At 43.6% G+C, this 19,823-nt stretch overlaps 2 protein-coding genes across 9 annotated transcripts in view; one reads left to right on the top strand and one right to left on the bottom strand.

Annotated features, from left to right (window-relative positions):
• Nucleotides 1-5,889: 5,889 nt before the first annotated feature.
• Nucleotides 5,890-11,691, bottom strand: TIGD6 (tigger transposable element derived 6). Of its 2 annotated transcripts, none has more exons than XM_050793664.1 (2): nucleotides 11,517-11,655; nucleotides 5,890-7,635 (listed from the first exon to the last, which is right to left on the bottom strand). In XM_050793664.1, exon 2 carries the CDS (start codon nucleotides 7,552-7,554, stop codon nucleotides 5,989-5,991), a length of 1,566 nt encoding a protein of 521 aa, XP_050649621.1. In that variant the 5' UTR covers nucleotides 7,555-7,635; nucleotides 11,517-11,655; the 3' UTR covers nucleotides 5,890-5,988. The 2 variants fall into 2 exon arrangements, 1 of the variants encoding a protein (XP_050649621.1); XR_007726423.1 differs by lacking the exon at nucleotides 5,890-7,635 and adding an exon at nucleotides 7,648-11,155 and having other exon boundaries at nucleotides 11,517-11,691.
• Nucleotides 11,655-19,823, top strand: part of HMGXB3 (HMG-box containing 3) — a 53,022-nt gene continuing 44,853 nt past the window's right edge. For 5 of the 7 annotated variants that reach the window (XM_050793628.1, XM_050793622.1, XM_050793623.1 and 2 more), the window contains exons 1-3: nucleotides 11,655-12,215; nucleotides 16,196-16,334; nucleotides 17,754-17,928. In XM_050793628.1, the coding sequence (XP_050649585.1) occupies nucleotides 11,663-12,215; nucleotides 16,196-16,334; nucleotides 17,754-17,928 (867 nt within the window). In that variant the 5' untranslated portion in view covers nucleotides 11,655-11,662. The other 2 variants (XM_050793626.1, XM_050793627.1) reach the window with 2 other exon arrangements.

Here is a 19,823-nt window from a genome sequence, read left to right as displayed (position 1 = left end):
CCTCACCCTATACATGCCATGAAGCCTCTCCCAGAATGTCCTCCTCTTTATGCCTCTCTCAGTTCATGAGGGTACAGGGTTAAGAACAGTTTTTAGTCCTCCTTTTGCAATAACTCCGAGCATTCTCCCAACCTCATACCAACCTCACAGAGTGAAGGAGTTGAATAGTCTAAGGGTCCTTCCAGTCTTACCATAGTGTGCACTGATGCCTGTGAACAGCACCTGGGATCCAGAGCCCTGTGAGGTATACTTAGTCATTCTCAAGCATCTCTGTCAGCCATCTTGGAGGGCCTTGCTTCCCCATCTGTCCTTTCAGGGCTTGTGTCCTTGGCCTCTTCTCTCTTCACTCACTGCTTAAGTTTTTTGTTTTCAGATCCAGTTGAGGCTGATGAAAGTATGACTCAGGGAAATAGCCACATGTGCAGGTATACACATACAGTTCTAAAAAGGTTGGCTCATGGGCTCTCATATGTTGAACACCTTGCATTATAAGCCCACTCTATATAACTGCATCCACATGTATGGCTTCAATCACCTTGCTATCTGTGGCAGCCAAAAAATAGTTCTAGCCTAACCATTCTAGAACGCCAAACAGTCTATCTGTCTATATATAAATCTCCAGGGCTGGTTGTTACCAGACAACTGCCTGGATGCCCGGAGACATCTCACGTGTCACATGACCCTCGAACTCGTCTTCCTTTCCCCAGTAACGTACCTTGATCATGGTGCGACCCAGCCACTTAAGCAGAAACCTGAAATTTCATGAAATCTTCCTTTACAACTCCCACAGTAAATCCATCTTACCTCGTAAATGCCTCTCAGATCCAACATGTTTTTCCTACCCCTCAGTGTAAATTATTTCTCTTCAGTACTATCTACAGCCTAACTAGTTTATCTGCTTTTCTACAATCCAGCCTCCATACTAGTTATCAATTATTTCAGTAAAAAATAAAAATTATTTCAGCCCTGACCATTGCTACTTGTCAGGGCAAGTAGAAGGGGTCTCCAGTGTCTTTAGGATAAGTTCAAAATAAATGGTCTAACCCACAAGACTTAAAAAACTCTGCCCTTACATCTCCAGCCTTTCGTTCTACCACACATCCTTTGCTTGGCATACCACCCACCAACCTTAGGTGCTCCCAAATGGGCCATTTAAAAAGAAAAATACCCCAGGCCTTTGTATATGCTGTTCTGCCAGGAGTTGCCTCCCAGCCCCATCTCCCTAACTCCCTACTTTTCCTTTCAGATACTTATCAAATGTCCCTTTTCCTTGGCAACATTTCCTACTGAATTCGTCTTCTCTTATTCAGGGGCTTCTTTAGGGTCGCCTCTATATTCCTGTATATCTTTGCATATCCTCTAAAATGACATTTACCACTCATAAAGCGTAAACTATATTATTTGCATATTCTCTAAAATGACATTTACCACTCATTCCCCCACGCCCCATCTATCTCCTCTACTAAGCTTCTTGAGAGTAGGGCCATGTACTTCATCCTTAGAGCTCCTATGACCTGCAGTGGGTTTATAAGGTTAAATAAGTTATTACTGCAAACATGGATATATTTGTTGGGTAATTATTTCCCTAATACTGGCTCATTTCCAGAGCTTGAGTGTCTATCCACGATCAGGTACATAGCCTATGGTTTTTCATTTTGGGGGTTTTTTGGGGTTTTTGCCATTTTTTGAGACAGGGTCTTGCTCTTTCACCCAGGCTGGAGTGCAGTGGCGTGATCATGGCTCACTGCAGCCTCAAACTCCTAGGCTTAAGTAATTCTCCCGCCTCAGTCTCCCGAGTAGCTGGGATTACAGGCATGAGCCACCACATCTGACTAATTTCATTTTTGTAGAAACAGGGTCTTGCTATGTTGCCCAGGCTGCTGTCAAACTCCTGGGCTCAAGCAATCCTCCTGCCTCAGCCACCCAAAGTGCTGGGATTACGGACATGAGCCACCATGCTCAGCCTGGCCTATGGTTATTAATAGGTTGGAAAAAGTCTCTAGAGAAGAGATAGTATGTAATGGAGGGGATTAGGTGGTCCCAGGCAGTTACTTCTAGGTAAATTGTTTGAACAAGTCCAACATCCTATGTGTCTTCCTTCTTTCTTTGTTGCCTTCCCTCTCAATTTGTACCACATCAGAGAAATTACAAGTGGCAGCTCCAAAGGTTTCTTCAGTTGACACTGTCTCCCTGTGTAGTCCACCTGTGCCCTCTGGTGGCCACAATATGCTACCACATTCCACTTTAAAGATAAGTCTGGCTTCAGGTAGCATGAACAGCAGTTTAATAGGTCTACAACCTTGGAATTAAATTATCTGAGTCTATTGTGATTTTGTATTATGATTTACTAAAAATATTAAATAAGTAAATAGTGCTTGAAATATAATAGACAATACATCTTAGCTTACTTGCTTTTGAATCAGGCCCTTATGAGTAATGGCACAGAAAACTCTTTGAATTATCATCTATTGATTAGGCTGGTGGTTCTCAAACACTGAACCCCAAGACCTGTTAGTGGAAGAAAGGGCTGATAAAGCAGGTCCCTGATTCTAGATAGTACTCATTTCGTTCCAAATAGGGATAGAATGACAATAGAGTGCATTTATAGAATACTTAGTCTGTAGCAGGTACACCTTTTTATCCTCATGCAACACAATTGAGGTAGGTGCCTAGGCCTAGTATGCTGGCCTGCAGAGAGGATTAGTCAACTGGAGCAGAAGTGGGGTTGCCACTCAAGTGACGTTGGAGTGACCAAAGAGGTACAGAGAAGCCATAGAAAGCCTGATGAGGGGTAATACCAACCTCTTTTAGCTTAATAAAATACCAAAAAACCCTGATGTCCAATAGGGTTTTAGCCATTGTAAACTGGACTGCAAAAATTTTCTTTTTTGGATGATTTCCATCTTCCAGGATCTAAATCATGACATATTAAGTAAATCAAGAACGTTAAATTTGTTTTTATTATTAGTAGTAGTATTTTAGATGGAGTTTCACTCTGTCACCCAGGCTGGAGTGCAGTGGCAACCTCTGCCTCTTGGATTCAAGTGATTCTCCTACCTCACTCTACCAAGTAGCTGGTATTACAGGCACCCACCACCACGCCCAGATAATTTTTGTATTTTTAGAAGAGACAAGGTTTCACCATGTTGGCCAGGCTAGTCTCAAACTCCTGACCTCAGGTGATTCGCCCCCCTCGACTTCCCAAAGTGCTGGGATGTGTGAGCCACCACGCCCGACCAGGGATGTTAAATTTGTTTTTTAAAAAAAGCAAGTTTAAGCACATATTTACTGAACATCTACTGTATGCAAAGGACTTAGACAAGCCCTTTCATACTAAAGTCCTGTGTGTATAAATGGAAGCCAAAAGAAACCCTGGAATGACTTTCTGGTGGAGGGACATGGGTTCAACTATAAATAGTATATATTCTGTATACTTATCAAATTATATTCTATATAATTCATTATCAAAGAACAGATTATAACCTGGATTGGAATTATATTTGAGGCAACTATTTCCATGGAAAAATTTTGCAAGCCCTTTTAAATGGAGTAAAACCCTACCTTATCTCCAAGCCATTTCTAGTAGAATCAACGCTTAATACAGCTTTAAAAATAAGATAGCTTCAACACATTATATGTGTCTATCAATTTATACACAAATGTTTATTGAAGTGCCTATGTGTCCAGCACAGTCCTAGGCACCATTAAGATTATAAAGGTTGACTGACCCCTGCTCTCATGGACCTTACAGTCTAAAGAGCCAGAGAATATCTAGAAAACATCTAAGTGTTTGAGTGGTAGAGACAAGAAGTTCAGAGATGAGGGGAAAACAGGTGGAGTAGTTGCTGGAGTCTCCAAGAAAGCCTGGAAGAAAGAGGATTCCAGTTAGTTCTTGAATGTGTAAGGCCTAGCTTAGTGGAGAACAGGGCGAGTCATTTGGGCAAGGCACACAGGCAGAAGCCAGTACACGGTGAGAGGAAACAGCGACCTCTTCAGGGAGCATTAATGTACATGGAATTGTATCGAGCTAACAAGTTGGAAATGCAGGTTGTAGTCAACTATAGAGGATACTAAAACTCAGCTAAATAGTTTTTTTGTAGGCATTTGAAAGCCACTACAGACACTTGGGCAGGGGAAATGGTGTGGTGTCAATAGATCAAACAATATGTGCAGAATGCACTGCGGGAGAACGGTGAGGGAAGGAATTAGATACCATGGCAGTAATCCTGACACCAGAGGATGATGACAGCAATTAAGGAGCTGACAAAGAAATATAACCACAGGGCTTAGCCAGGAGAGTTTTCCTCTCTCACATGTTAAGAATTTAAAATATGTACAGTACTTTTAATTCAAATGATCGTATTAGTCTGTTAAAAGAAAAATATCCAAAATAAGCGGTAAAAGAATCTATTTAAACATCTGCCGTTTTTCAGTGATTGTTGTTTTGTTAATGTGGAAGCAATATTTTCTATGATTTATCTGCTGTATCTGTTTTGACTAAGCTATTACAGAAAGAAAAATCACTGAATTGCTATGGGTTTCTGAAATATCCAGAAAAATTAACCTGAAGCAGCGGGGAGAAATGACACCACACCATTAGCAGGTATTGTGTGAAACTTCTGAAAACGAAACTGACATTTATCTTATTAGGAATAAATATACTGTCTAATGAACTCTCTAATGAACCTTCCTTTCACCCTTTCTGGAAAGTGAAAGTCATGCTGGGCTGTACGTTCTCCCCCATGATTCTGATTAACGGGATGCTCTATTATTATAACCTCCCTCCCTGGTTGTCTCCATGTCTCATTAAATTTTTTTTTTAGAGATGAGGTCTCGCTGTGTTGGCCAAACTGGTCTCAAACTCCTTGCCTCAAGTGATCCTCCCAAAGTGCTGGGATTACAGGCATGAGCCACCATGCCAAGCCTATGTCTTAAATGCACTGTATTTCCTTGTACTCCAGCTCCCTATTAGTGAAATGCCTATTAAAACATTTTCTAAGGCCAGCGTGGCAGTATGCATCAGTAGTCCCATCTATTTGGGAGGATGGCTTGAGGCCAGGAGTTAGAGACATGTGTTATAATCATGCCTGTGAATAGCCACGGCATTCCTGCCTGGGATGCAATATAACAAGACCCCATCTTTAAAAACAAAGTCTTATAGTGCTTCCGGCAAATCAACGGAAAGGAGAAAGAGCTCTAGAGTAAGAACAGTTGTTTTTTTTTTTTTTTAACAATTAGTGACGGGGGAGTATTGAGATGGCCAGCTAAAGAGACAAGTTCTAGAACTCAGCTAGACCAGTATATTGCTTTATTTAAATTGGCTCAATATCCTATCTAAAGCTAGACTAGTGGTTTTCAAAGCATGGAGCCTGGACTGCATCAGCTGAGAATATGTTAGAAATGCACATTTCTGGGTCCCACCTGAGGTCTACTGTATCAAACTCTGGGGGTGGGCCTAGCAGCCTTGGGTTTTAACAAGCCTTCCAAGTGATTCTGATGTGAGCTAGATTTGGAAGTCCCTGAGATAGACTTCCTGGAAAGAAGCTGGACCCAGGCCCATAGTGTACTTGATGTTCCTGGGGTTGGTTCAGTTTCCAAACTTGTCTGCACATTGGAATCACCTGGAGAGCTTCAAAACTTCCAATGCCTGTGACCCATCACCAAAGATTGTGATTGAATAGGCCTGGGATATGGCCTGAGCTTTGGAATTTTTAAAGGATTCTCAAGTGATCCTAATGTGCAGACAAGTTTGGAAACCCTTGGATAAATCAAAATACATCTTGAATCAAGGACCAGAGATAGCCAAAAAGAAAAGACAAGACAAGACAACACACGTTATTAGTTAAATTCCATTCAAGGAAGTTTCCTGGCTATTTCAGAGTACTGGAATGTTGTCATAATAATATTGCTTTACTTAAATTGGCTCAACAGCCTATCTTAAGAAATCTTTATTCTTGTAAACTACATTTTCTGAAATAAATTCCTGCATTACTTTGTTTGGAGGAAATCTGTAATTTTGGAATCAACAAGGGTTTGTGTCACTCTTTTCATTAAATATTCATCTATGCCATTTAATTGTCCAAAAATGGCATCAGGAACGTCTACACAAGTGGAAAGGAACTGTCTAAGTTTCTGTACACTTGATATGGCTTCTGTGATGGTGACTTTTGGTTGCTGTGGTAAAGATACCTCCCCTTCATCTTCACTTCCTGCTTCACTGGTATTTTCGCCAGCCACCATGCCCTGGATGATGTCTGTGTCCTGAGAGATAATGAGATCATCATCTGCAGTAACAAAGTCCTGGAAATTTACTTCATTTGGGACACAGGTGGCAATAGCCACTGTGTGCCACAACTTTTCAATGGCAGTGTCTGGTTCACTGGCTGCTGATTCTATGTCACATTCTGCAAATTCCATAGGGATGATGCCTGCCTTCTGCCAACATTTAACCACTGTGGATGGCTTGACTGACCACCATGCTGCAGCAATCATGTCGATGGCCTGCTTGATGTCCACCTTTTCTTGATCCTCCCTGCTGCTGAGCTTGAGGAGGATCTGTTTGAGAAGGTGGCTCCGGTATAGTACTTTCATGGTGTGAATTATGCCAAGATTCAGTGGCTGCAGGACAGCAGTACAGTTGGAGGGCAGATACCCAACCTGAATCCTTTCCAAGCGTGGAAGCATGTTATGAGCAGAGCAGTTGTCGATCAGCAAGAGGATCCGGCGTTCCGCCCTCTTCATCCTGGCATCCACTTGCATCAGCCACTCATTAAACAGATCCCTTGTCATCCAAGCCCACTGGTTGGCTCGGTAATCACAAGGGAGGGAATGGATGTTCTTGAGGCAGCGTGGGCTGGCTGACCTACCAACGATCAATGGTCTCATTTTTTCAGTCCCTGAGGCATTGCAACAAAAGAGTGCTGTCAACCGCTGCTTTGCTTTCTTGCCCCCTCTACAATGGTCTCCTTTAGCAGCAAGTGTATGCTGGGGAAGCAACTGGAAAAACACTCCTGTCTCATCAGCATTAAAGATATCATCTGGGCTGTAGTCAGCAATCAGTTTTATAATTTCCCCTGCATGCCACTCGTTAACCTTATCTATTCCTAGACCATTCATTAATCTGTCAGTATCTTCTCTACAGACTGCTTTCAAAGCAATTCCGTGGCGATCTCTAAATCTGTTCAGCCAGCCCACACTTGCTTGAAAATTGTCATAGCCAAGCATGTTGGCCAAGTTTAGTGCTTTTTTCCGAATGACAGAACCAGTCACAAGAATGTTTTTGGCATGGATTTCTTGAAACCAAGCAAAAACAGCCTTATCAATGTCATCATAAAGAGCGCTCCTCATCCTTTTCCGCTGGGGTCCCACGGATGCCTCCCGTACCTTTTTTTCAAATTTGGTGCGATCCTTTAAGAATGTAGATAAAGTAGAGGGAGTGATACCAAATTCTTTTGCCACGTCACCTTTCCTCTTGCCCGAGTCTACAGCTTCCACAACTTTCATTTTCTCTTCCAGAGAGAACTGCCGACGCTTCTTGTTCCCCTTGTTTGCCATTTCCAGGGAGTGAGGGCTGGCCACGACTAACAGGGCTGTATGGTTCCTCCTCGCAGCTTGCTTTGCCACAAGTGTGGCAAACTGAGAAGACAAAATGGAGTACCTATCAGGAAACAAAGATAATGGATTTCCCCTAAAAGATGGTTCAGGTTTTCACAAATCGTATTAGGAAACGACAATTTATGGTCAAAGTAAAGAGAAGATAGGATTCACGCTACTGACTTTCTGTAGAGGCTACTTATAAAGACTCACAGAATGTTTGAAACAGAAGGGATCTTATTATATAGTTTACTTAAACTTTCTGAAGCCCATAAAAATGGGAATAACAATGTTTGCTCTGCCTACCATGAGAACAGATTGATATAGGCAGGGAAAGAACTTTGCATATAGCACTGTGCTGTATACATTCCGAGTTATTATCCAGTTTCTTTGATGGACACAGAAACTGGGGCCCTGGGAAGGGGCCTACCCAGGTTCATGCAGCTTAGATTTCTTAACTCAGATTACTATTTCTGCCAGGCCATGGTCCTGCTTGAAATTCCACCAAAACGAGATCTTCAAAGCTCTACCACCATCTTGCCTGGAAAGATTTTTACTGTGGGAAGATGTTTCTGGTAGCCATACATTCATTTTATATTCATAGGTGCCAAGCTTTAAGGGTACAGTAATGAACAAAAGAGTCAAGGTCTCTGTTCTTATGAAATATAAAATGTGGTGGGAAAGATAAATAAGTAAACAAGATAATTACAGAGGGTGATATGTGCTATAAAGGAAATAAAGACTATGACAAGGAATAAAAGAGGACGATCTACTTACTATACAAAGGGTGCTCAGGGGTGACCTCATTAAGATGGCACTGAAGCTGAGATCTTCAAGAATACGGGGAAACGGCTGTCCAGCAAAAGACATAACATCAGCAAAACCTCAAAAGCAAAAATAGGCCGGGCGCGGTGGCTCATGACTGTAATCCCAGCACTTTGGGAGGCCGAGGTGGGCGGATCACTTGAGGTCAGGAGTTTGAGACCAGCCTGGCCAACATGGCAAAACCCCAACTCTACTAAAAATACAAAAATTAGCCTGGCGTGGTGGTGGGTGCCTGTAATCCCAGCTACTAGGGAGGCTGAGGCAGGAGAATCACTTGAACCCAGGAGGCGGAGATTGCAGTGAGCTGAGATCGTGCCATTGCACTCTAGCCTGGGCAACAAGAGCAAGACTCCGTTTCAAAAAAAAAAAAAAAAAAAAAAAAACCAAAAATAGCTTGAGGTATTCAGGGAACTGAAATATTTGCATGAATCCAAGTATATGACAAAGGTGGGTGGCCAGACCATTCAAAGATGCCATGGTAGGCTGGGTGCGGTAGCTCACACCTGTAATCCCAGCACTTTGGGAGGCTGAGGTGGGTAGATCATGAGGTCAGGAGATCGAAACCATCCTAGCCAACATGATGAAACCCTGTCTCTACTAAAACTACAAAAATTAGCTGGGTGTGGTGGTGCGTGCCTGTAATCCCAGCTACTCGGGAGTTAGAGGCACGAGAATTGCTTGAACCCAGGAGGCGGAGGTTGCAGTGGGCCAAGATCGCACCGCTGCACTCCAGCGTGGCAAGAGGGAGCCTCCGTTTCAGACAAACAAAAAAAGATGTCATGGTAAAGAGTTGGTATTTTGAGTGCAACAGAGATCTGCTGACGTTTTCAGGCATTTTAAAAGGATCACTTTGGCTGTTTTGTGGAAAATGGATCAAAGAGGCAAAGAGACCAATTAAGTGACAGATTATGACAGAAGTGATGGGCAGGTTATAGTACTTCTCTGGGCCTGTTTTCTTTTTTTCCTTTTTTAAATATATTTTTGAAAAGTCCCATGGTTGCAAACCACAAGACCAGATGATGCCTAAGGTCCTTCCAGATGTAAGTCTTGGACCCTAGATAGGTACTCCAAACTCAAATGCCTTTAGGGGCCAGGATGGTGGTGTAAGTGAGTGAAACAGGGATTGAAGTATTTGGAGAATGTTGTGGTGTATCCTGTCTAGAAGTATTCAGAATTTAAAACTAACAGTCCCCCTGCCCCAGGCTGGTCCAACAAAACATGATCCAGCAGTAGCAATTTTGGGTAATTGCCTTCGTAGGCATTTTATCATGAGAATCCTCAAAGGACAAGAGAAACTGCTGTGACTTTACGCTATGATTGTCCCTTCTCAAGGGTAGATTTTTACTATCACCTCCATACATTATCCATCCATTCGTGACATGTACTATATATTAAGCAGTATGCTTGATGCCAGCCATACAGAGATGAATGGAGCATAGTGCCCACTTTTGAGGAGCCTACCAGGGAAGACAAACACTAGAGCATGTGAAAACTATAGCAGAGGTTACAGAGTACTACTGGAACATAAAAGTGCAGATAATCAACTGGAGTGGGGCATGGATGGCAGTGCACTTCAAAGAGGGAACAATACGGTGGGCCTTAAAGAATAAACAAATAGGAACTCATGAGATGAAAGGAAATATTTAATATGAAAGGCGATGAAATGCTATAGAAATAGAATGTCCTTGTCAGGAACAAAGAAGTCCTTGGAGAAGAAAGCAAGGACCAAATCACAGGAAGTCCTAGTTAGGATTCTAGCTTGCATTTGGGGCATAAGAGACTTTTGACGTTTTTTTTGGTTTTGTTTTTTGGAATGACATGATCAGATTTACAATTCAGTCTTTTGGTTGCAGGGTAGGGAACCTAATGGGTAAAGTTGATTTTCCTAAGAGATGGCCCTAAATCTGAATATAAAAGCAGGCTAGCCCGGTAGGCCATATATAGTTTGGATGTTAATTTGAATGCAATAGGAAGCTACTGAAGGATTTTAAGAGAGGAGAGATAGCTGCCATGTAAAGAATAGAAGGGTATCAGAGAAAAAAGCAGGAGTCCACACTAGATAATGGTGGCTTGGATAAGAGTAGTAATAGCGAGATGGTGAGTAGTAGTCAGTTTGGGGCTATGTTTTTGCAAGCCCTGTCATGGACCGGATGTGAGGTGAAGGAGGAATCAAGGATAACGCCCCGGTTTCTGGTTTGAGCACTGAGCAATCCAGCGGATGATGGTGCCATTTACTGAGGTGGGAGGATCTACTGCGTAAACGTAATTTGTTAAGCACTTTACATGGTTAATATTGCTTACCTGTGGCAGGGCTGGGATTCAAACCCAGGGAGGCTCACAACAAAGCTAGCACTCCAAACACTACAGAGTGCTATATAGCTGGTTCTGGGAACTACTAATATTGAGGGGAGACATAGAAAGAGAATAAAGTGAGAGCCAAATCAAAGTCTTGGTCAAGCTAAGTCGTCTGAATTTTATTTTAAGTGAATGAGACACTGGAGGGTTTTAAGCAGGGAGTGACTTGATCAGACAGGGCAAAATGATCAATCTGACTGCTTCGTGGAGAACAGACTGTAGAGGGGATGTGGGGAGAACTACATCAGTCCAGGCAGGAGATGATGGTGGCTAGAAGGTTTGGTGACGGCGGTAGATGGACAGAAGTAGACAGATTGGAAACACGTTTGCAATACAGTGAGAGTTGTGCGGGCACTCGTACAAATGTGGATAACCTGTGACACTGGAGAGAAAAGATTGGATTGTCAATCCAATCCAATCCCTATTTGACTTACGAAGGCTCTCCACTCGGTCATTGAGCTCAGCATAAGTCACTCCAGGAACTCACTACCACCACTATTCGTGGGCCAGTGGGAGAGACGGATTGAGGGCAGATCACTGGAGTGATGAAGGCGCTACTTGATGCGGCACTACGTATGAACCCGATGTTGAATGAGAGGGAAAGACGGGGCAGGCAGAAGTCAGGCCTTGAACGTCGTGCGGAGGAGAGGGTGGTATTGTAGGCTTCCCAGCGCCCGACGTGGCTCTGAGAGGTGAGGCGGGGTCTAGATCCCTCACGCTCAGCACAGCCCCGCCCCTGTTACCTGAACGCCCCACAGCAGTGCCCAGGGGCTGAGCGGCAGGGGTGCCCCACCGCCGGCAACCACAGCTTCCTCCTCTGCCCGGGACCTCTGGCCGGAAGCAGTCCTTTCACCTTAATAGACCCCCTCCAAGCCTTTGAGTATTTCGTATGGGTCCGCCCCCAAGCTACGGCTGGGCTGTTGCGCTTGCGCGAGGGGTCGCACGCAGTCACGCGCCGCCGACCGCTTCCGGTGCGCCGCGAGGGCAGCCGGGACGGGTCTCCCTGGCGATCCGCGGTGTGCTGCTGCTCAGCGGCCAAACCGGTGCCTCGGTGACGACTGTGTACCTGCTGTCTTCCTCGAGCTCCCCGGGGCTTGATCCCCGGGGCCCTCGGCAGGCATCAGTGAGGAGCCTGCGGAGCGAACCTGTGCTCCTACACTTGCCCTTCACGACTCCATATCGCGACTCCGAGGAGGGGAAGCGAGGGGGGCTGTCGCGACTCCGCGCCGTGTGTCGCCGGGCGGGGCCGCGGGGCCGGGGCTCCTCCAGCCCCCGGGATGCGCGCGCGAGCCCTCGCCTCCACTTCCTTGTTGCTGCTGTCACGACTGGAGCCGCCTCTCGCCGACAGCGGGGAGCGCGAGTGCGCCAGCCATCCCCCTCGTCGAGCCCCCGGGCCGAGCGCCTCCGGGAATGTGAGCGGCGCGGCTTGCACGCTCCTCCGGGTAAGTCCCGCCTTCGAGGGTCGCGCCGAGCCGCTGGGCGACCTCGAGTTGGCTGCTGCGGCTCTCTGAGCCTCGACTGACTCTTCCACAAAGTAGGGCCACTGAGCCTTAGTGTCCTCCTTCCGCAATCCGTATGGGACATTCGGATGTCCCAGACGTCTTAGCTTGACCAATACTTTGTCTCGTTTGGCTCTTGCTTCATTCATGACCCAGAATGAGGGAAAGAAGCTAGCCCAGAGTCAAACTGTGGCCCATGGCTGAGCCCTCAAAGGCCATCTCGTGAGATTCCAAGGAGGATGTGATGGGACAGAGAAAGTGTCTCGCATATTTCAAGTATTGACCTTAACTGTATTTTACAGATGAAATAACGGAGACTTAGGGTAAGTAGACTGCTTAAGGTCATAGGGCCGCGTGCTGGTGCGACTGTGTAGCCTGCACTAGAACCCGGATTTTCTGTCCTCCAGAGCCTTTCGTTTTTAACCTTTGTATTGTCCTGCCTTTTTTTGCATTGCTATACTGCGGCCTCCAGTCTGATAACAAACTTGGACCCAGGCTTAGAAGAGGGTAGTAAAACAAAACCCTAGGATGTTCTCTTCCTGCCCTCAGCCCAAGGTGGTTGTAATGACTGTTTCCTAACCTGTTTTGCTCAGAGTGCTTAGTACCCTATATGCCGTTCATTACAGATGCTCTCCTGCAGTTACTGCCCTGCTCCACAAGGGTTTCAACCGCCCAGAAGTCAGTTAAGGGCAAAAAAGAGCAGTCCCCACGTAGCCTTGATTTGAACTCCTGCTTCCCTTATCATTTACTGGCCTATTGTTTACCCAGCCAAGTTGTAGACTGTGTTCTCTTCCTGGGTTGCACTATAGCAGTTAGAATGTAGGGTTTTTTTTTTTTGTTTTTCTTTGTTTAGTTTTTGTTTTTAATGGGAAGAGGAATCGTTTAGAGATGACAGAGAACTAGGAAGAACCTTAAGAAAAATGTGTGCTTAACCTGGGGTATATCCTTAAAACTATAGGTGAAATACAGTGTGTCTGCATTTTCTAGGATAGTTTTTGTTTGTTTGTTTGTTTGTTTGTTTTGCTTTTGCAACATTGTGAAAAGAATTCTTGCCTCCAAAAGATTAGGAGCCACTAGGTTCATCCTCTTCTCACAGTAGAAACAGTTGAAATTTAGGTTGTGGAATAGACTTCTCTGGGATCATAAGGTTAGAGTTTAGTTCTCTTGACTCCACATGCAGTGCTCATTATGCCTTATTTGTGGAGTGAGGTCTAATTGAGAGGTGAGTGGGCTTTGTACTGCGCCTATCAGTCCCATATTTACCACCACAGCTGCCTCTTCACATAATTCTAAATTTACTCCTGACAGATTTTCAGGGGCAACTATGTTATTTCCCTCTTGCAAAATTCAAGTGATTTCTGTGAGCCTTTCTCACTCCAAGGATTGAGACTTGTGGTAAAACTCCAATTTAGAACTTGGCTACAAAAAAAGCTAACTCTTCTTGAAGTAGTTATTAAGTTTTTTTATGCCTCTTTTCCTAGACATAAAAGCTGTTAGTAGATTCTCTGTTTGTTAGCCCAGCACCAGAGAGCTGATATTGGTTGGTGAGATGACTGTTTAGATCTGTGCTGTCTCTAGCTCCTAGCCTATGTTGCTATTTAAATTAATTACAATTGGCCAGGTGTGATGGTGTCTCATGCCTGTAATCCCAGCACTTTGGGAGGCCAAGGCAGGAGGATTGCTTGAGCCTAGGAGTTTGAGAGCAGCTTGGATAATATAGTGAGATCTCATCTCTACAAACATTTGAAAATTTGCCAGACGTGGTGGTGCACATGTGTAGTCCCAGCTACTTGGGAGGCCAAGGTGGGAAGATCTCTTGAGCCTGGGAGGTGGAGGCTGCAGTGAGACAAGATCGCATCGTTGCACTCCAGCCCAGGGGACAGAGTGAGACCCTGTCTTAAAAATAAATACATTTAAAATTAAAACTAAATCAGTTCTTCAGTCACACTAGCCATGTTTCTTTTTTTTTTTTCTTTTGAGACGGAGTCTTGCTCTGTCGCCCAGGCTGGAGTCCAGTGGCACAATCTCGGCTCACTGCAAGCTCCGCCTTCCAATTCACACCATTCTCCTGCCTCAGCCTTCAGAGTAGCTGGGACGACAGGCACTCGCCAGCACGCCTGGCTAATTTTTTTGCATTTTTAGTAGAGACGGGGTTTCACCGTGTTAGCCAGGATGGTCTCGATCTCCTGACCTCGTGATCGCTTGCCTCAGCCTCCCAAAGTGCTGGAATTACAGGCGTGAGCCACCGCGCCCAGCCCGCACTGGCCATATTTCAAGTGCTCAATAGCCATATGTGGCTGGTGGCTACTATGTTTGACAGCACAGATGTAGAACATTTCCATCATCAGAGTTTATTGAACAGTGCTGGTTTGGAGAGTTGCCAGTAGAGATGGGTAGCAGTGTAGCATAACGAAAGAAGGGCCAGGGAGTTGGATTTTTTAATTGAAAAATCTATCTCTCAAGTCCCTGTTTGGGCTTGGTGGCCTTGGGAAGGTTGTTAAGCATCTCAGACACAAATAATAGTCTTTAACAGAGGCCAGATATGGTGGCTTACGCTTGTAATTACAGCATTTTGGGAGGCTGAGGTAAGAGGATCGCTTGAGCCCAGGAGTTCAAGACCAGCCTGGACAACATAGTGAGAGCTCATCTCTATTATTATTTTTTAAATTATATAAAATTTAAAAAAAAAAACTTAATGAACTCTTTCATTTTTTTTTTTCCTGCCAATTACCTGACTTTAGGAATGAACCCAGCTGGGCGCAGTGTAATCCCACTCATGCCTGGAATACCAACAGTTTGAGAGGCCAAGGTGGGCAGATCGCCTGAGTCCAGGATTTTGAGACCAGCCTGGCCAATATGGCAAAACCCCATCTCTCCAAAAAATACAAAAAATTAGCCGGGCATGGTGACATCACCTATAGTCCCAGCTACTCAGGAGGCTGAGGTAGAAGGATTGCTTGAGCCCAGGAGGTTGAGGCTGTAGTGAGCCCAGAGTGTGCCACTGTACTCCAGCGACAGAGTGAGATCCTGTCTCCAAAAAAAAAAACCAAAAAAACAAAACCCTTTTCATTTGTATAGCACTTGACTATTTTCTTTTTTTTTAAATTAAAAAAGATTTTTATTTTTTAAATAGAGATGGGGTCTCACTATATTGACCAGGCTGGCCTCAAAACTCCTGACCTCAAGCAATCCTCCCAGCTCAGTCTCCCAAAGTACTGGGATTATAGACGTGAGCCACTGCACCCAGCCAATTATTTTTAAATAGAGTTGTGTCTGTTGTATCCTTTGAGTCCTATCACTATAAATCTGTGAGAAGGTAGGTGAGACATCTCTTTTTTTATACATGAGAGGGAGAAAGCTGAACAAAAAGCAGCTAAAAGACCTGCCCAAAATTGCACAAGCTGGCAGAGTGTAAAGAAATCTCTTATATACAGACCCTTACTACATGTTTGAGTGAATCAATGAAGGCGTTTGCTTAAGTTGATGAAACATAGGAGGAATGGGCCAGAACTTCTGATTTCTGGTCAAGCATTCTTTTCATCTATTTCCGTATAGCATTGTCATAATTTGGGGCTAATAAATCTTTGCGTAAAAGGGGTGGGTGGGTACTGTATCCCGTGAATATAAGTGAAGTCTTTCTAAGTCAGTGGTCACAAATTTGCCCGGTCTAAGGAATTACCTGAGGCATTTGTTAAGCATGTAGATTTCCATACCCTCGGGAGATTCTGATTCAGAAGGGCTGAAGTGGAGCTCTGGAATCTGTATGTTAACCAACCAACCCAGGTGCCTCTTAGGATATATTGGGTTTGGGAAATGTCTAAGCCTTAAGGCACTGGCAGAGGTAAGGGGTTATTTGATCAGGAAACTGCTGCCCCTCTTAGGGTAAATTCTGGATACTTTATTTTGACTTTCCTTTCCTTTAGCCATGGACGCATCATATGATGGTACTGAGGTAACTGTCGTGATGGAGGAAATTGAGGAAGCCTATTGTTACACCTCTCCTGGGCCACCCAAGAAGAAGAAAAAGTATAAAATACATGGAGAGAAGGCCAAGAAACCCAGGTTAGCCAACACAATTTGGTTGCTGCTAGCATTTATAAACAGAAATTGCTTAGAGAGCTGCATTGAGGAAAACTTTTAAGACTCTTTGAAAAAGAATGTTATTATTGAAGTCCCGGGTCGAGGAATGGGGAGTGGGAAGTGAAGGGATTTCTGCCAGCATTGCTATTACTGACTAAACTTTGCTTTTGTTTTCAAGTTGTCACAAGAAATTGTACCATACTGATGGTAGAAGCTAGGTACAAAAGAGCTACATTATTTATTATTATGCCGTTGTTGTTACTTAAACATTTAAAAGAATGCATTAATAAAATTACAAAATTAGAAATAAGGCTGGGTGTGACGGATCATGCCTGTAATCCCTGCATTTTGGGAGGCCAAGATGGGTGGATCACCTGAGGTCAGGAGTTCAAGACCAGCCTGACCAACATGGAGAAACCCGGTCTCTACTAAAAATATAAAATTAGCCAGGCATAGTGGTGCATGCCTGTAATCCCAGCTACTTGGGAGGCTGAGGCAGGAGAATCTGTTGAACCTGGGAGGCAGAGGTTGCGGTGAGCCAAGATTGTGCCATTGCACTACAGCCTGGGCAACAAGAACAAAATTCCATCTCAAAAAAGAAAAAAGAAAAAAAGCACACAAAAAGAAATAATACCAATTACGTCTGTACAGAATATCCAAATTGTAGCTCTAATTTCACTGTTGACTGTGAATACCTCAAACTTGCTGAAACTACCAGCATTGGTCATTTTGATTGGTCTGCTTGCTTCCCTCTCTCATCCATGGGGAGGTGCTATTGACCAGGATGGTGACCAAAGGCTGCGTAGAGGAGTACAGAGTGTGAGTGATAACCAGCCCCTTGAGGAAGCTTTCCCTGAGAGTAGAATGACAGGACAGGACACCTGTATCTTTCTTTGCTTCTGTTGGGTTTAAAATCATTCCTGCACAAAAGATAATCTTTAGGAAAGCCAGTCAAATGAGCCTTTGCCTCCAGGTTTCTGAAGAGAAAACAGCCACTTGCTATCTTTACCATTCATTTTCCCCTACTCCCTTGGAGCCCCTTATCTTCCTGGATAGTTACTCCTTACTGTAATATACTGGCTCTAATGTAGTAACTTTAATATGGTAGCTTATATAGGCATTTCTCCTATACCATGAGTTTTTGTATTACAAACTGAATGTAATATAATTTGTGTTGTACTGACAGCTATCAGTTATAATCAGGAATAAGATTATAACTTATTATAACACCATCTGAGGATGTTATTTAAATGTTGCTTTGCTTCACTTTCAGTCCCTATTTAGATAAATGCTTAGAAATGAGAAGCTGGGTTTTATCAACCTCTTGACTGCCCATACCTTAGCATAGTAGTACTTACTGGTTGAATGATGGAAAGCCTGAAGAAGTCATTGCTTCCTCAGGTCTGCTTACCTCCTGTACTATTACGACATCTACCTGAAAGTGCAGCAGGAGCTCCCCCACCTCCCCCAGTCTGAGATCAATAAGAAGATTAGTGAGAGTTGGAGGCTTCTCAGCGTGGCCGAGAGGAGTTACTACTTGGAGAAAGCCAAACTAGAGAAGGAAGGTTTGGATCCTGTAAGTAATTTTTTTTTTTCAGCTATTTTTTCCACTGGTTCAGTGATGAAGGCCTTAGGGAAACGAAGCCCCTTGTTCTGTTTCCTTTTCTTTTTTTGGGGAAACTTTCATCATTTTGTCCTTCTTGACTCTGAGCTTGCTTGTTTCCATTTTGATGATGCCCTGCACTCTCTTGTCCTCTTCGGTTGCAGCAATACGTGGAGCTGACATTTTTTGTGTTTTCTACAGTGAGCCTTAGGTTCCTTTTCTAAATTGTAGTGTAACTTGGAGCCCTTTGTAGTTACTATAATATAATAGCTTTAATGTAGTAACCTTAATATAGTAGTTTATATAGGGCTTTTCTCCTACGCCTTGAGTTTTCATATTACAGATTGAATGTAGTGTGTTGTACTAATTGCTATCAATTATAATCAGGAATAAGGCTTGCATGTTTAGAGGTAGATAGAGCTGCTTGTGTAATACAGTACCATATTATTTTGTTAGCACTGGTGGTTGGAAATTATGCTAAAAGCAAAAATGCCAGTAAAGCCAAAGATGGTGGAGAAGACCGAGGCCTTGGGTGCTTGGGTTAAAGGACTAACAAGGAAGCATTTAGATTTATGTCTGTCAGCATTTTCTTATTTCTAGTTCACAATAACAAAACACACTGACAGCTATTTAAACTGCTGGGTTTTTGTTTTTTTGAGAGTATCCCTGTCATGGCATACACTGCTGTTTTTTTAAACTGAAATTCCTGCAGGAAGAATAACCTTGCTGTTGAAGACTGGAACCTTTTAACCTTAACTCCTTATTTCAATAGAAGCAATTGTCTGTAACTTCTGTTTTGGTGGTGTAGAGCAACAGCAACAACTATGTTATAGCAGAACAGGTTTTATTTTCCCTTGTTAGAGCCCATCTGCTACTGCCGTTTAAATTATTTTGTGCTTATTGGCCTGGCATTCTTCTTTCTGGGAGAGCTTTGTCTTACCTATAGGCTTGGAGATGCTACTCTATGCTCCCTCCTCTAGGTGATTTGTTTATTAACGGTGAATCTGGGAAATAATCCCTGTAGTGGATGATGAAGTCTAAGAAAAGTTTATCTACTCCCTTCGATTTCCTTACTATAATAAAATCAGCAATCTAGGCCGGGTGTGGTAGCTCATACCTGTAAACCCAGCACTTTAATAGGCTGAGGTGGGAGGATCACTTGAGCCCAGAAGTTTAAGACTAGCCTGGGCAAGATGGCGAAACTCTACCTCTACGAAAAAAAGGAGGGGGGGCGGGGAAAGATTAGCCAGGCATGGTGGCACGCACCTGTAGTCCCAGCCACTCAAGAAGCTGATGTGGGAGGATCACTTGAGCCCAGGAAGTCGAGGTTGCAGTGAGCGGTGATTGTGCCATTGCACTCTAGCCTGGGCAACAGAGTGAGACTCTGTTTCATACACACACACGCAAAATCAACACAATCTTTCTTTATCATGCACAATCTTTTTGTGCATGATAAAGAAAATCCTATGTAATCCTGGAGTGATTTGGTTTTTAAAACTATACACTAATGTAGATCATTATCAAGACTTTAAAAAAATTTAAATCGTCTGCAATGATTCTTCCTTATTTACATGCTTATTTATATCTACCACTATCTCTACTGCTGCCACCAAGAACATGAATAGTTTAGTTCTGATAATAGCTGAGTGACCATTGTAACTTTTGAGTCTTGGTCTCCTCATCTGTAAAATGGCAATAGTCTCTTCTCGTAATGTTTAAAATAGGTAATGTAAATCACCTAGCTGAATTCTTGATAATACTGACATAATAAATATTACCCTTTAGTAGATTAAACATTCAGTAACCATATAATAAGGAAAAGTGGCATTTATTGAGTACCTGAAATGTACCAAGACTGAGTGAAGCTT

The sequence above is a fragment of the Macaca thibetana genome, chromosome 6, assembly GCF_024542745.1.
Source record: "Macaca thibetana thibetana isolate TM-01 chromosome 6, ASM2454274v1, whole genome shotgun sequence".
Taxonomy (NCBI): domain Eukaryota; kingdom Metazoa; phylum Chordata; class Mammalia; order Primates; family Cercopithecidae; genus Macaca; species Macaca thibetana.
This window is presented reverse-complemented; position numbering and strand designations above follow the sequence as displayed.

Coding starts and splice junctions, on each gene's coding strand:
- TIGD6 (XM_050793664.1), bottom strand. CDS start 7,554: ATGGCAAACAAGGGGAACAAGAAGCGTCGGCAGTTCTCTCTGGAAGAG.